Source organism: Clavelina lepadiformis, chromosome 2 (assembly GCF_947623445.1).
Source record: "Clavelina lepadiformis chromosome 2, kaClaLepa1.1, whole genome shotgun sequence".
Taxonomy (NCBI): domain Eukaryota; kingdom Metazoa; phylum Chordata; class Ascidiacea; order Aplousobranchia; family Clavelinidae; genus Clavelina; species Clavelina lepadiformis.
In genome coordinates this window covers 19,640,130-19,655,562 of record NC_135241.1, presented here as the reverse complement: position 1 = coordinate 19,655,562, position 15,433 = coordinate 19,640,130, and the positions used below count along the sequence as shown (strand labels likewise).

At 34.4% G+C, this 15,433-nt stretch overlaps 4 protein-coding genes across 5 annotated transcripts in view; 3 read left to right on the top strand and 1 right to left on the bottom strand.

Annotated features, from left to right (window-relative positions):
• Positions 1–1,079: 1,079 nt before the first annotated feature.
• On the top strand, positions 1,080–4,937 carry LOC143447417 (endoplasmic reticulum-Golgi intermediate compartment protein 2-like). Its single transcript, XM_076947506.1, has 5 exons — positions 1,080–1,752; positions 2,349–2,487; positions 2,697–2,902; positions 3,173–3,390; positions 3,532–4,937. Exons 1-5 carry the CDS (start codon positions 1,571–1,573, stop codon positions 3,954–3,956), a joined length of 1,170 nt encoding a protein of 389 aa, XP_076803621.1. The 5' UTR covers positions 1,080–1,570; the 3' UTR covers positions 3,957–4,937.
• LOC143447424 (MICOS complex subunit mic25-like) lies at positions 4,919–5,577 on the top strand. The gene has a single exon (XM_076947514.1). It carries the CDS (start codon positions 4,919–4,921, stop codon positions 5,525–5,527), a length of 609 nt encoding a protein of 202 aa, XP_076803629.1. The 3' UTR covers positions 5,528–5,577.
• A 189-nt stretch (positions 5,578–5,766) lies between these two features.
• LOC143447416 (AP-3 complex subunit beta-2-like) overlaps positions 5,767–15,433 on the top strand; it is a 31,413-nt gene continuing 21,746 nt past the window's right edge. Inside the window, exons 1-8 of the mRNA XM_076947505.1 lie at positions 5,767–5,904; positions 6,009–6,084; positions 6,205–6,375; positions 6,521–6,681; positions 6,855–6,921; positions 7,110–7,292; positions 9,677–9,850; positions 10,995–11,147. Coding sequence (XP_076803620.1) covers positions 5,813–5,904; positions 6,009–6,084; positions 6,205–6,375; positions 6,521–6,681; positions 6,855–6,921; positions 7,110–7,292; positions 9,677–9,850; positions 10,995–11,147 — 1,077 coding nt within the window. The 5' untranslated portion in view covers positions 5,767–5,812. The remainder of the gene's footprint in view (positions 5,905–6,008; positions 6,085–6,204; positions 6,376–6,520; positions 6,682–6,854; positions 6,922–7,109; positions 7,293–9,676; positions 9,851–10,994; positions 11,148–15,433) is intronic.
• On the bottom strand, positions 11,811–14,859 carry LOC143447418 (uncharacterized). 2 transcript variants are annotated; one of them, XM_076947507.1, is made up of 6 exons: positions 14,823–14,859; positions 14,441–14,520; positions 13,123–13,275; positions 12,921–12,965; positions 12,536–12,818; positions 11,811–12,348 (listed from the first exon to the last, which is right to left on the bottom strand). In XM_076947507.1, the coding sequence occupies exons 1-6, from the start codon at positions 14,842–14,844 to the stop codon at positions 12,161–12,163; spliced, it is 771 nt and encodes a 256-aa protein (XP_076803622.1). In that variant the 5' UTR covers positions 14,845–14,859; the 3' UTR covers positions 11,811–12,160. The 2 variants fall into 2 exon arrangements, with proteins under 2 accessions (XP_076803622.1, XP_076803623.1); XM_076947508.1 differs by having other exon boundaries at positions 14,441–14,472.

Below are 15,433 nucleotides of genomic sequence, written 5' to 3'. Positions count from 1 at the left end.
GCCCTTTTATCATTATCATTAGAATAAGACTTAGATGTTATTACATTTTACCATTAGAGTAAGAGTTTGCTCTTCCTGATTCGTATCATATCGGTTATTTTTCGTCATCGTCAGTGGGGGACAAAACAAAAAATGCAAACCATTATAATGTAGAAACATTACAATTCAGCCAGCAGACAATGACGGGAAAAAGCAGAAAAGCCCAAGGGCTTAAAACGTGCAGAAATGATGCTAACACATGATAAAGACGATCAATGGCTCGCACGGCCACTAGACCCAACGTGCAAATAACAATAAAACAAACGAAAAAAATTAAGTGTTTTGTACAGTTAAATTCGGACACTGATGTCTAGTGTGCGTTTGCAGATATTGGAAAAATATATAGGTTCAAAATCACTCGTGATTGCAGATGCAGAAAAATATATAGGTTAGGTTCAAAATCATTTCAGCATAACCGTTTCTCTTTCTTATTCTAATGGGTTATGTAAAGGTTCTACCTTTAGCCTAGTTTGGCGGTTTATGAGCCATAGCGAAATTGCGACACCAGCATGCACGAAATTTATCAATGTACACGACAGTCTTTTTAATACAGTAGTTGTTGTAATTGTTTATGTAATTAAGTCATGAGAGGTGAGAGTTTGGGTTGGAGGGGATTAATTTTAAATTAATTTAAACTTAAAAAAAATTATCATTGTTAATTGAAAATCTGAACCCGCTTATACAGATATTGGTTATGGATTTACTATACTAGCCTACATCGGCAAGCTAGGTGATGACATGACGCCTGATACCATGCAGATCCCAAAATATGCTAGCTTGGTCTGTCTCCTATAGCTCATGTACAACAGTAAAGCATATGGTAGCTCCAGTACAACACGGCAGAACACGCTGTACTCTCAAGATTTTTTAAGACTTTACTTTCCGCACCGAAATGCAAACCTTAACTGATCTTAGTGAACCCGATAAACCCAGTATTTACATGTACCCTTGTGGACCCAGTAACCCAGTGTAGCCCGTGTTAGCCATCTCTTTCACCCGGCCTGCCGGCCACACAGTGTCTGGCATCTTGTGGATAAGTGGCACGCTTTCCGGTCTGTAACTAGGCCTATAGTGTGTAGGTTTATTAATGGTACTTTACACCAACAGTGTTTATCTAGTTGTCCAAATGGAGAGGTAAGTGATTTTGCACTTACGCACTAGGCCTATAGATAGACCCTTAATTCTGTAATTAGCCTGTACCTATAATGGTAAAAGTCATACCACATAGGCTACTGACATACCGGTACATAGCAATGCCTATAGCGTTAAAAGCAAAATCCAGCTGACCCTCATCCATAAATAAACGGTATGTCTGTATTTTGCACATGACCTTATTATCCTATAATAGCCTAGCAAGATAGGCGAGGCCAGTTTGCATATATATATGCCAGTAACCAATCAGCCTATGATGCAATGTCATAATCTGCTTTGTTGACGAAGTTTCAACATTATTCTAGACTACATGTGTTGTGTGCACTTAGATTTTGTTGTTATAGGTTAAGCTTAAGGTACGGTAAATGATATCTATGTGATGTTACGTTATCGTGGTCCAAGCAAGAAGGTGATTGAAAGTGTAAAAGAACTAGATGCGTTTGGCAAAGTTCCTGAGTCATATGTAGAAACCAGCACAAGTGGAGGAACCATATCTTTGATTACTTGTCTTCTCATTTTGTTCCTGGTAATTTCTGAAATTGCATACTTCTTTGATACCAGGTAAAACTGACTACACAATACCATATGTGCACTGAATGTACTCTTATTACTGCATAATATGTGGAAAGTGTGCATAAGCCTCTGCACAAAACTTAAAATGGTCTCACTTTCAGCATACAGATGACTGGATAAAGTCACAGAAGTTTGAGTGTAAAGATTCTGGTACATTGCAATCCTACCAAAATTTTTGCCACCCAGACTAGGGTGACCAACTGATCACTACCAACTTGTTAATGAAATAAATGATAAACTCGATGTGTTTCGTCATTTAGTGCCTAACTGTATTGGTCCTGGTGTGGTTAAACGGTATGTATTTTAACAGCTTCAGCTATGGTGACCATTAAATGGTATAACCAAAAAGATCTGGTCCCAAAGTCGTCATAATAAGCAGAATCTGCTGTATTCTATATATAGAAAGTATTAAAGATGGTTAAAATGTGTTTATACTTTTAAGAGTGATGCATCCTTTTAAACTTTTTTCTGTTTGCTGATTGTGAATGGACAATCCGAAATTTGCATCAATTGTTTTTGTATTTAGCATTTATATATTTCTTAGTTTTTAAGCCAATTGTTACTTTCTTTTTCATTGATGACAGATTTGAATATGATTATAAAGTGGACATTGATTTTGATGCAAAAGTTCTTCTAAACTTCGACATTACTATCGCCACCCCTTGCATTCTGATTGGTGCTGATGTGGTGGACATTACTGGAAAAGCATTTGTTTTTGATGATGTTAGTTTTGATATCTTTTTTGATGTAAATGATATCTTGTGTTTGTTTTTGTGCGTTTTTTATTTTTTGTTTCTTATTGAAACATTTTTTTTGGTTTGGGTTTCATTTTATTTTCGATATGTGTAAATATTTATTTGTACTTACGTGATTTGTAAGAAGCATTTTTTTCCCAGTGTTGGAATTATATATAACTGGTGTACATTTAACAGGAAGTAGTAGAACAACCGGTGAAGTTTGAACTGTCGTCAGCTGCTGCAGGAAGGCAGTTGCAGTTATTGTCAATAAAGAAGCATTTGGTTAATTTTGAAGATGGAAGGAAATTAAGCGAGTTTGCTCTGAAAGACGGTTTCAACGCAACTGCATTGTTCGATGACAGAAAATCTGAAAGCAAAGTAGAAAATCCTAATGCCTGCAGGTAACGTTAAACAACTTTAAAGAACGAAGATTTTTTACAGCAAGTTTAATTCATTTTTAGAAGCTTGCATCATACTACAGTAGTTATTGTTTTAAATCATAACTTCATAACTTTTTATAAACATGAATAAAACAAATGTAAAAGTTTACAAATCAAATTGTAAACATTATGTTATGAATGCATGAACTGTTTTGACATGTTGACAAAATAACATTTTCTTCGATACTAATTACCCAAACACCAATTAAATTATTTATCATTTGTGCTTAGGTTTTATGGACACATTCCACTCCCAAAGGTGGCAGGTAATTTCCACGTCGTATCCGGGAAACCACTTTCTGTTTTTGGTGGTCATGCTCACCTATCCTTTATCCATTCCACTAATGTGCATAACTTCAGCCATAGGATAGACCACCTCTCCTTTGGGGATATGCGTGCTGGTTTTATTAATGCACTTGATGGCGATAATAAAATCGCCACTAATGAAAGTAAGATTTCAATTCCTTGTACGTATCTGTAAATTTCAACTACATTTTCATCTTGTAATGGAGCATGATGTACTTAAGCATTTAATAGAGTATTGCCAACCACCTGTGAATGCAGCATAGTTATAAGGTTTTTATATCTAGACCATGTTTTCCAATATTACCTTGAAATCGTTTCAACAAAAATCAATACCAGAAGAGTGAAAACAGACACATATCAATTCTCAGTTTCTGACATTTCCCGCGAGCTAGATCATACAGCAGGAAGTCATGGCACACCAGGAATCTTTTTCAAATATGACTTCTCCCCACTGACTGTTATAATAACTGAAAAGCACATGCCGCTCGGAAGATTTCTAGTGCGTTTGTGTGGAATAATCGGTGGAGTGTTTGCAACCTCATGCATTGTTAATGGAATCGTTCACTTCATACAAAACGTTTATTATGAGTTCTTTCCTCACTTGATGCAGGAAGAGTTGCCAAGTGAAGGTCAAAAGCCACTCAGCAATGGTTTGCAGCCAGTTAATGTTCCACTGCTATCAACAAATGTTCAACTGATACCAAGCTGACCAAACTTTGACAGCTGTGTAGCATGTAGGATTTCATTTTGTTCATGGTAACTTTAGTTCATTTTTTGTTTGATTTACATAAAGTTTCGTTTGGGCTGGAGAGACTAGAAGTAGCAGGTAGATCCCATAATCATCTGAAGCATTCTTGTTGATATACATTATAAATGTTAAGTTGTTGGAACTGCAAAGCATCATAATTACTTTAACATGCTGCTCTCTGTTTTATTCCATGAAACGTTATTCTCTTTCTATAAATTGGTTCAATCACCTTTCAATTGGATGTTATTATTGTTGCTTTCGGCTCACATATTTGCAACCCAGTATGTGATAACTATGACAAATTATTAAGTTTTTGGAATTCAATTTTTAAGCTGCATAAACTGAGATTTCATGTTTTGCAGTAAGCATATCAAACTCCCTAACATTTGTGAGCCATGATCTCACTAGGATTGTATTACTTTGAATTTTACGTAACAATAAGTTCATCGTAACAATACTTCATCTTCTGGGACTCAATATAAACCATGTTATCTTTGGAAAACATACAAGATAATAATAATATAAGTTCGTCTTTTGTATAATTAGATAACAGTAATAGAGCTGTCTTACAAAATTTGACATGTGTTGTTTGTCGTCATGTGTTGTTTGTCGTCATGTGTTGTTGTAAATATTTTTGTGTTGCCACATTCGCTGGGAGCTTTACCAATGTTCAGTTTTGTGATAATAGAAAAACATTTTTTCTTGTGTGCTTATGTCATCCTATTTATAACGTTGCTTGTGTTTTATCTGTAATATTATTTGCCAGAATGATGTTGGTACTATGTTGTATCTTTGCAACCTAGCTTTACAGTTGCTTGAACTGTTTCACAGCTGTTTTGGAGTTATATTTATTTAGTTGATAATTGTGCAATTAGTGCTTGTGTTTAAGTTATTTACCACAGAACAGAATATAATTCAAATTCATGCTTATCATGTTTTTAGGTGATTTTAAAAGAATTAGATTTTTGTTGCAAAATCAAGTTGTTCTTGTCATGGGTAACAATGCTAGCAGTGAAGTGACAATTGACAGAGATGCTGAAAATTTTATAAAAACTGGTGATGGAATCAAGCTATCGCCAAGTATCCTCCAACGAATGTCAGAAGAGGAAGGTCAAGGAGATGGTCAGGATATTCACAGGATTCCAAACGAAACAACCTCTGTGCAAGAAAGCGAATCTGTAAAAGAAGCTCAACAATTGGCCGAAGATCGTCAAAAAATTCTCGATGAACGAGAAAAGCAACTGTCTCTGCTGAATGAGAAATGGGAGAAAGAATTGAGCAAGGAACGGGCAAAGCAACAAAAGTTTCATGATCTGACAGTGGAAGCTTTCGAACAGTCTGCAAAGGAAGTAGAAGAAAAATTCAAGCACCCTGAACTAAAGCCTGTATGTAAGAACTTGCAAGATGCAATGTTGGAATGTTATAGAAACAATAATGGTAGAATTTTAGATTGCTCTCAAAGTGTTAAAAATTTTCAAAATTGTGTAGTAACTGCAAAAGAAAGTTTTTTGAAAGAGCCTAGGGGTGTTTAATTTTTCTGATTATTTTCGGTGGAGTTCAATTAAATTTCAGTATAATTATATATTTTTGTCTGTTTATGCAAACTTCAGGTTGAACCTAAATCTATAGTTTTTCTTGAACTATTGGTGCACACTAGTTTCTTAAGCATTGATCTTTTTAAGTGATTAGTGAACTTACACAAGTACAACTTGCATGCTGCAACCTCTGCCACGTTAAACTTTTAGTTCAGTTTTCTGGAACTTAATTCATTGCTGACTTTAGAAGATAAAGCTGGTTAGTTTTTGCTGCATTGCAAGATGTCGTATAATGATAAATCGCCTGGTGCTAGTGGAGATGACGGCTCGCAGGATCCTTCAGCAAGTGGTTTGTTCACTGCTAATTACAAAAAGTAAGCTTTTAAGGTTTTGTGCATATTTCAATCCTTTACATTAATTTTATTACCTCCACTAACACTCCAGCACTTAAGTTAATTGCTATTTTGTTGCTGGGTAGGTATGAAGATTTGAAGGAAATGCTTGACCAAAACAAAGATTCTTTAAAGTTGGATGCCATGAAACGCATAATAGGGGTTGGTAATTAATTATTTATTTTAAAACTAATGAGAAAACTATTTTTATTTTGTAAAATTTGTGAGACTGCATATTTTTTGAAGTGTCACTATGAACACATTTTGTTTATTACTATGCAGATGATTGCAAAAGGAAAGAATGCTTCGATGCTGTTTCCAGCTGTAGTGAAAAATGTAGCCTGCAAGAATATTGAAGTAAAAAAATTGGTCTATGTTTATCTCGAGCGATATGCAGAAGAACAACAAGACCTTGCTCTGTTATCCATATCAACTTTTCAGAGAGGTTTAAAGGTGACCTAAACAGTCTTTAGCATATTATTTTAATTTAAAGAAGTAGTTAAATGTTTTTCATACTCTTTCACGGAAAAGTTTATCTAAAGTTATACCAGTGCTATCTGTTTAAAATGAATTCAAACAAACTCATTCAATTTGACAGGATCCTAATCAGCTTATCAGGGCAAGTGCACTGCGAGTATTGTCAAGTATTCGTGTACCTATTATTGTGCCCATCATGCTTCTATCAATTAAAGAAGGAATGAATGATATGTCGCCATTTGTTAGAAAAACAGCTGCTCATGCAATTCCTAAACTTCACAGGTTGGGACAACTTTGCGGCGTGTAAAACGTACAGTTTCACATATATATAGCGTTTGCCTTTATGCACATCATTACTGTTGTTATCTATTTGTTGATAGTTGATTGTACATCAATGATATTCAGCAACTGTTTTTCTGTGTGTAATAAGTTTACAAGTTATTTTATGTTTATAGTTTAGATCCTGATCAGAAGGAGAATTTGATAGAAATAATCGACAAGTTGTTGAGCGATCGTGCTACGGTTTGTCAAAAACATTTCATAACACAGTATATTTCATACAATTATACATTCTCGTGGTGCTGGCTATCAGTTAAATATCAGTTGTATTATTGCTGTATGAACCACCCATTTTCAACTTCGCAAAACATTTATTGTATGGTACATATGGCACAGTTGTAATTACTTTATTACTAATTGTGTTTTTTCAGCTGGTCGTAGGCAGTGTTGTTATGGCATTTCAAGAAGTTTGCCCTGAGCGAATAGATTTGGTTCATCGTCATTATAGAAATCTCTGCTCTTTACTTGTGGATGTTGATGAGTGGGGTCAAATTGCGATCCTTTCCATGATGACCCGTTATGCGAGAACACAATTTCTCAATCCAAACAAATATGTAACTAAAATACACTTTAGCTTTAGCTTTTCTCATCATGTTTAAAATTAATTTTTGGAATAAATTATTTTGCCATTAAATGGAATTTCTAATTTCTTTAACAACCAATTATAATAATTCAATTCACAGGTTAACAAAATTTCACTTTTTTTTTAAACGAGAACGTAAGTATATTATTTGAGATGTGTTTTTTGCTCTGATTCCGAATCTGCCTTTAGTTTTTCTTTAGCTCATCACATTTTCAAGATATCGTCAAATCCATGTTTTCAGAAAAAAGCATTATAAACAATACACAGCTATGATACATGGCACTTAAAAATGTTTAGCATATGACTTTCTTTTGTACACATGACTGGGGTCATGACGATAATATCCAGCAGTAGTCCCCCATCATTCCCACATTCCAAAAACCTTGGTAACGAGCTTCCATAGCTTGAATCACCTTGTTCGTCACTAACTGCACCCAGGTTTGTTGGAAAGAAGTTCAAGTGGGAGTGCAGAAAAGGCATTTTGAGGGACATGCGGCAACCCATTTTACTGTAAGCCTCAAGGAAATCATCAACTCCTGCCTGAAAAGAAGGCGATTTCGCATTTCCTAAAAAGTTAACACACAACCACTTGAATGCCTGCCAAACACAAAATTCCAATTTCGACAATGATTTTTCAAAATGTGGATCCTTTAGCACTTCTCCAATTTGAGAACCCATGAAGATTCCTTCTTTTAGTTTTGCTTGGCTTATGCTAGGAAACTTTTTGCAGAGAAATGCGAACCCATTAGAATTGCACTTTCCCATTGCTTTAACAAAATTCTTCCTCAAACCCAGCTTGATATGAAGAGGTGGCCAGAGAATTTTCTGAGGATCTAGTAGAGGAACGTTTTTGATGTTAGCCATTCCAGTTAAGTACGATTCTCTTACAGTCCAGTCTCTTCTGATATAATGCTCTTTGGTAGCACCGCTATTCCACAAACACAGGAAGCAGCAATGTTTCGTGAATCCTGCCTGCATTCCTATCAAGATGCCAACGACTTTGAGGTCTCCGCAAATACTCCATTTGTAAGCATTGTACTGAATAGCTTCCAGAGGGATTTCGATGCTTTCATAACATTCTTTCAGATGAACAGAATGTGCTATAGGAATAGACGGTTTTATATTTCTGTTGTGCAACAACACAGCTTTCAAACTTCTCTTCGAAGAGTCAATGAAAAGTCGCCACTCATCAACAATGTGTGCTTCACCCAATTTTTGAAACAAGTTATTAATGTTGTGGCAGTACCAAAGAGATCTGTCTACTGTGAATGCTGCGGCCAGGTCCAAGTTTCACTTTTTGTAATGACTTATTACTACATCTTTCTCAAGCAAGTTGTTTTCTTTCAATCTTGATGCAAGCAGTTCTGACTTTGCTTTGGAAAGAGACAAATCTCTTATTAGGTTGTTTAAACGTTTCTGGAAAGACAGAATTGATTTTGAACTTTCTTCTGGTTCGTATTCGGACTCAGCAGAATTACTCGGATCTGTGGAACTCCCTTCAGCAGCACTATCTTCAACTTCATCAGGAACAAATTCAAGACCTCCATGAGGAGGAAGCGGAACAGGAAGTGAAGCATCATGTGGTACAGGTCTCCTCGCTGAATCTAAGTTGGGATATGCAATTTTACTTTTAGTTTTTGCAGAAAGCCCTTTTACACACTGACAAGGCAAAAATAGCAGTCCTGAATGTGGTCTTTTGGTTCTCGCCATACCTTGGGAATAGCAAAAGGCATCGATGACGTTCGTTTGTGTAGCCAGTTGTGTAAACCAGTTGAACAAGCTGTACATATTTGATGTGGTGCCCACTTTTTGTCTTGATTTCCTAAGGGGCAGCCAAATTACAACTTTTACATCTTTTTGATATCTGAAATGACATTTCAATGCTTGCCTTTGATTGTAAAACTGCCACAAATATAACAAAACAGATCAAGATTGTTCTTGCACTTTCTTGACATAACAAAGGCAGAATAGCAGTCGATCAAAATATGGCACAAATAAATCTATTGAACAGTATACGTTACTACAACATTGATTAAAATCTGCCATTATCAAACATTGTGAAAACCAAACAGTTTATTTCAAATTTTCTGCTGCAGTGCTATAAGCATTATCTACATGTGGAATTAACTGCTCAATATACCACTTATGTTGCAAAAGATGCTCCCTAAAATAGGCTATTGTAGCATAGCAACTAAAAATTAAAAATGCAAATATCTCGAAAACCTGATGTGGTAAAAAACAAATAAGGGCATTTTCGGAATCAGCGTCAAAAACCCTTTAAGAATCACCTAATCGCATCTCGGTTTAAAATTGGCTGTTGACCAGTGTTGTCAATAACTTTTTTTCTTTTTTCAGGAAAATGAAGATGAAAATGAAACACCTTTCTATGATGAAGAGGATGAAGAGAATGAAGACAGTGATGTTGATAATGATAAGCAAAAAATAAAGCCTCCCAAATATGTTATGGATAATGACCATAGATTGCTGTTAAAGAGTGCTAAACCCCTTTTGCAAAGTAGAAATGCTGCTGTGAGTATCTGAAATACTGCTAAACATGTTGAGTCTGTGTTGAATGGCAGTAAATATCCTATAATTGCCAAAATTTAAAAAGCACTATGTTGGTGCAATGCTAGTGTTGGGACACCAGGGTATAACTTTTTTTATTTTCAATTCCATTTATGGAAAATTTTTTTGGAAACCTAAAATTTCACCAAAATATCACTTAACTTCGAATGCTTCATTGCACTTGATAAAATGTTAATTTTTTTCTAAATCAGTTTACCAGCCAACTGTCACCAAGTTAAATAATACAAACAACGAGGCAAGTGTTATAACAATAAAATGATTAAGTAAATACTGTACTACTGCAGATTCAAATTATTTGAGCAAGACCTAGCTCACCCTGACAGATATATGAACCTATATGAGCCAGAAATGTATAATAATGAAAGTAACTTAACAGCAGCTCTACATTGTTTTGTGACATTATAATACAAACCCTTTAAGACAAAAGCAGTATAATCAATAAGAAATAAAATTGAAAATGTGTCCATAAGTAAATGATGGCATTCTGTTTAAAAATCTTTATAATAAGACAAGCAGTACGTTGGACAGTTTGGTTCAAGGCAGTGATGTTTCTAAAACAAAAAATAAGAATCGAGCAATGCACTGTATTAATAGTATCGTACTACATTACTTGGATGTTAGCAGAAGATGTTTCAATTACGTTGACCATCAACTATTTTTCCAACTTGCCAATTCTACACATATTATAATTTATTATGTATGCCTATAACAATTAAGTGTTTTTTTTCCAACAGCGTTTTAATTTCATAGAATGTCAGTTTTATTCAGCAACTTGCGTTTAAGCCAGAAGCCAAAAAAGCTAAAGGTTAAAGCTTAAAGGGAGCTAATTTGCTCGTATTTGCAACAGATGTGGTTTTTATGAATTTTTGTTAATTGCAAGAAATCTTTGGATTGTTTTAAAGTTCAAACGAATTCCAGATTTTGGATTTGATCCCGAGATCCCACCCTACACAGATTATATAAACGTTTGTTGAAATATTAGTAAGTGCCCAAGCGATATTTTCATAACATGAGGATTATTTATTTGCTATTGAAGTCATTTCTGCGTGGCTTCATATTAATACTTGTGAATAAATTCCTGTTTTAGGTGGTGATGTCTGTGGCACAACTCTATTACCATCTTGCTCCCTACAATGAAGTTGGCCTTGTAGCGAAGCCCCTTGTCAGGCTCTTGAGGGGTCACAGAGAAGTACAAGCAATTGTCCTGCAAAACATAGCTTCCATGTCGTTAAAGCGGAAGGTAATCTTGGTTGTTTTAGATGAGATGAGTTTTTTTAATCATACCATCATGTGCTAGTGATGCTACTAGACGCATTTTAGGTTTTTAGTGTGTCAAGTGCTCCTACTCTCATCCACAAGGTGGCATCAGAAAACCATCTTTGGCCAATTGTTTTTTCAAAAGTTTTTTCTTATCAAAATACCACAGACACTTGAAATGGAATTAGTCATCACAACAAAAATGATATTTTTGAACAGTTTTTAATAGACAGCAGTTTTCCTTACTGAAATGGCTTTCCCATGCTTCCCTTTTGCATTTAGTAAATTTTTGTGTTACAAGCATACATGTCTAGATACTAGATTATATAGTCTTGCAAAATAAACTTTTAGTTTTAAATATTAATTTGCATAGGAAGTGACCCTGTTTTATGGTATATTATATGTATAATATTCAGATAAGTAACATATAAAAATAGCTAGGCTATTAGTTTTTTAATAGCTTCAGACTTTTAGTTAGATTTGAAATTTCCACTGTTACGCTTTCTAGTCGAACGTATAATTTCATAGTTATTGCTTTTCAAAAATTTCTGTTCTAATTTAAAAACTGAATTAACAGTAGCCATAGCACGTTTTCAAGTAAGAAATAGTTGGTATCAGACCGATATACACATTGACCAACCAATCATATATTTCAGTTCTATTTATTATAACTGTATACATTGAATAGCTACCACATGGTGATCGTGGATGCACATAGACAACATTCAAAATCTTACATTAACAAAAACAAAACACGGTTAATGAGACACAAAATTATTGTACGGTATAGTGTGCAACATTGAATTGAATTTACCTTCCAGTTTTGACAGACATTTCCTTTTGGTTAAGTAACGATTTTTAGGGTCTGTGATATGTTTAGTAATTAGATGAATGAAATTTAAAATAGTAGATCTATAAAATAAGACTTCAGCTTCAAACAGTTTGCTTGAGTTTGTAAAAACTAAAGCCTTCTTAGTGAATATTGCAGTTCTTGCCTTAAGACTCTATTTGAGTTAATGCACAGTAGCTGTCCACTAATACATTTTTGACATCAATGTCAGAAGAATTATCCAGTGCCCATACTGCAGCCTTCATTATAGTGGAATGCATTTGACACTCAAATTCACCAACGTTGCTCGTAGTTTCACAGTTTTCGGTATAGAGAGTTTGGTAGAGATGATTCACTGTTCATATAAAATGAAAACCTAAACTACATGGGTCAATACACTCCCCTCATTAGGTCGCAGTTGCTCACCAGTAATATATACATATCAACTTAGTAAGAAAACATTTATTGGTTTATATTGCATAACACATTTCATTTTTACAAAATCACTTTCTACAATATTTTTATGCTTAGTACTAACATACTTGGATCATGCAGTAATTCTCTTATTACTGTAGGATCATCTGCGTCATATGCTTCGAGTATGACTGTTTTGCTTAGAGGTCCACTACAGATGTTAAGGTCCCTTTTTGTTATGGTATGAGTGTTGGACTCTGTATCATTATCATCAACCCATCGGTCTTGGTTAGCGCAAAGATATCTGTCTGAAAGGTTCATGAGTCTTGATGGTTTTTCTTTGGTATATATGCACGTTGTTAGGTTCTGGTACAGATTCATTTGACACTGGTCTTTGGTCAGTCTTGATCTCTGCCAATTGAAAAAACATCAATGTTTTTTATCGGAATAAAGTGTTGTAGATTATAAACAATCCTAATTATAAAACTCTTAGCTAAATTTTATGCAACATACTTTTCGCCTTGGTTTTCTGCGCAATGCAATTTTCTTTACTGTGACCTAAATCATAATTGAAATAATAATTACTGTTGGGTTGTCATTGCCATGCACTAATCAAGAGGTAATAAAACAAGTAAACAGAAATACAATTTTATAACAACAAGAATCATGTAAACAGTATTTATTTAGAAATACAAAGACTAGTGAAAAAATATACTGTTTCATGTTCTTGGCTTGTTTCAGTATTAATTGATAATCTTCCTCGACCAACATTAAAACGTGGTTTATTTTGCCTTGGCCTAAATGCTGCACTTTCAAATTGCAGAACAACAAAGACTAATAATGATGATAGAATAAATATTTTCCCCATCTGCAAGAGAATCATTTTTATTTTTCAAATTTTTATTTCAAATACTTTTTATTGATATTTCAAATAATAATTCTTATGAAATAATAATAATTAAAATGTCTCGCATCTCAATTCTTGTTTTGCTTTCTTGACCTTGGTTACATTTCTGTAGCTTAACATATTCTTTAACAATAGCTTGTAGGTTAAAATGGTTTGTGTTGAGATGAAGCTAACAGCTCGCCCTTTAATTCTGCCTTTGGGTGTTCAAAAAAAGTTTTATAAGCTCCATGAGATGTGTTTATTGAAATTCAGGATGTTTTTAATTGCCAATTTTTTGCAAGTATACAGGAAGTAGGGTTTTAATTATAAGCTAAATGTAATGAATCATTGTGAGTATAAGCACGTATTGTTATTGAATTCCTTCCATCCTTTTTGTGTTTTTTTTTAAAACAAACTCTACCATGCTGAATGCTGTTTGTTGATTGCATTCTACATGTATGTGATCAGGCATCTGCATTTGTCACTTTTCACGAAATTGCTATTCTGACATGTTACATTGTATTGTGAGGATTTATATTCTGTGATGGCTTTGCCTGTTTTCTTTATAAAACTGTTTTGTTCATTTAAAGGATGACTCTGCTATCTCCTAGTGTATATTTGTAGCCAAGCGCACAAAAGTTTTTCTAAATCAATTTTTCTGCACAATAATATTCCTTATACATAGTGGCCGACACCATAGAGCTTGTTTGTTTTGTTCATAGACTTGTCTTTTTACTAAATCTTTTTGACAGAAATGGTATATATATGTGTGTAACTTTAAAAATATAAGGACACCTGCCTTAGAATTTATTTGAGTAAACAAAGCGCCATATACACAGTACAACATTGTCAAGATAGTGGTTGTTGCTTGTAGTAGGTTTGGATGTAGTAGTAGTTTGGTTTCTAGTTTAGTTTGTAGTTTCTGTAGTTACCAGTTTTGTTTGGTAGTAGTAGTTTGGTTTGGTTTGCAGTAGGTACATTTGAATAAAAGCTTACTTTACACAGGGTTTAGTGCACAGTAGCTTTTAACCAATACATAAATAACGTCCAAGTCATCAGAGTCATCGAATGGCCATACTGCTGCTTTAGCTATTATGTCATGCATTCTGCAATGATAAATGCTGACTGGTCCAAAGTTAGCACATACCTCCATACAAATGGTTTGGTAGAGAAGATTCACTGTAATAGACACAACCAACATATTATTGTGACTCTTCCTGTTGTAACCTTAGTTAATAAGGAATACAGATAAATACATAAGAAGCTTGTCAACTCAAAGCTGGAGACTTGAAATTGCATTGCCATTTTGTTTTCGCCGTTGCACTGATTACAGATACAAAATAATTTTTTGGACTAGTTTTAAGAAAACTTGTTTTCTAAAGGCATCTTCCTTCGATTACTGAAGTTACTTTTATTTATTGAAAATTTTGAATTTAGAGTAGTTTGAGTTAACAATATTCCACTGTTTTATAATGCTTGGATGCAAATTTTGTTTAATATTTTTTATACATGGATCGAAGTAAACCTACCGCCAAATTTCAGTTTTTGCATCCTTTTCTTTATACATTGTATGTAGTTTTAGTGGACCACCGCATTGATTGGTAGCATCATCATTATTGAAAACTGTTCCGGGACATGGCATCCACAAATCTCCAAGAGCATTTAGATATTTTTTTGAAAGTTTTTTTACTAAAGCTTGTCTTGCTAGTGCTTCTTGACATGACCTTGAGCGACGTAGATATGTGTTTTGTCGACAGCTTTTTAATGTCACACTGTAAGGCTATGCAGAAAAAAGCTAACATCATTACCTTTTTGTAAACTAAGCCTATTGTATGGTAAGTGCGATCTCGATAACAATATTTTTAAAAGGCGTCAATTGTGGTCAGTCACTTACCAATGTCTGACATTTTTGTAGAAACCGGTCGTAAGGAGATCAAAAAGTGTCTGACATTATAGTTGTAGATATTGTCATTTCGGGGAAAATTTGTCCTTTTGTGGGTATGACAGAAAGAACAAACATATAAATTACAATGTTGGAAATGAGTTTATGTTTATGAGCCAAATAATCATGTATGTATATTTCATACTTAGTGATTGCCTGGTTGTTCACAAAAACAACAGATAGTATGACATCCCAAAT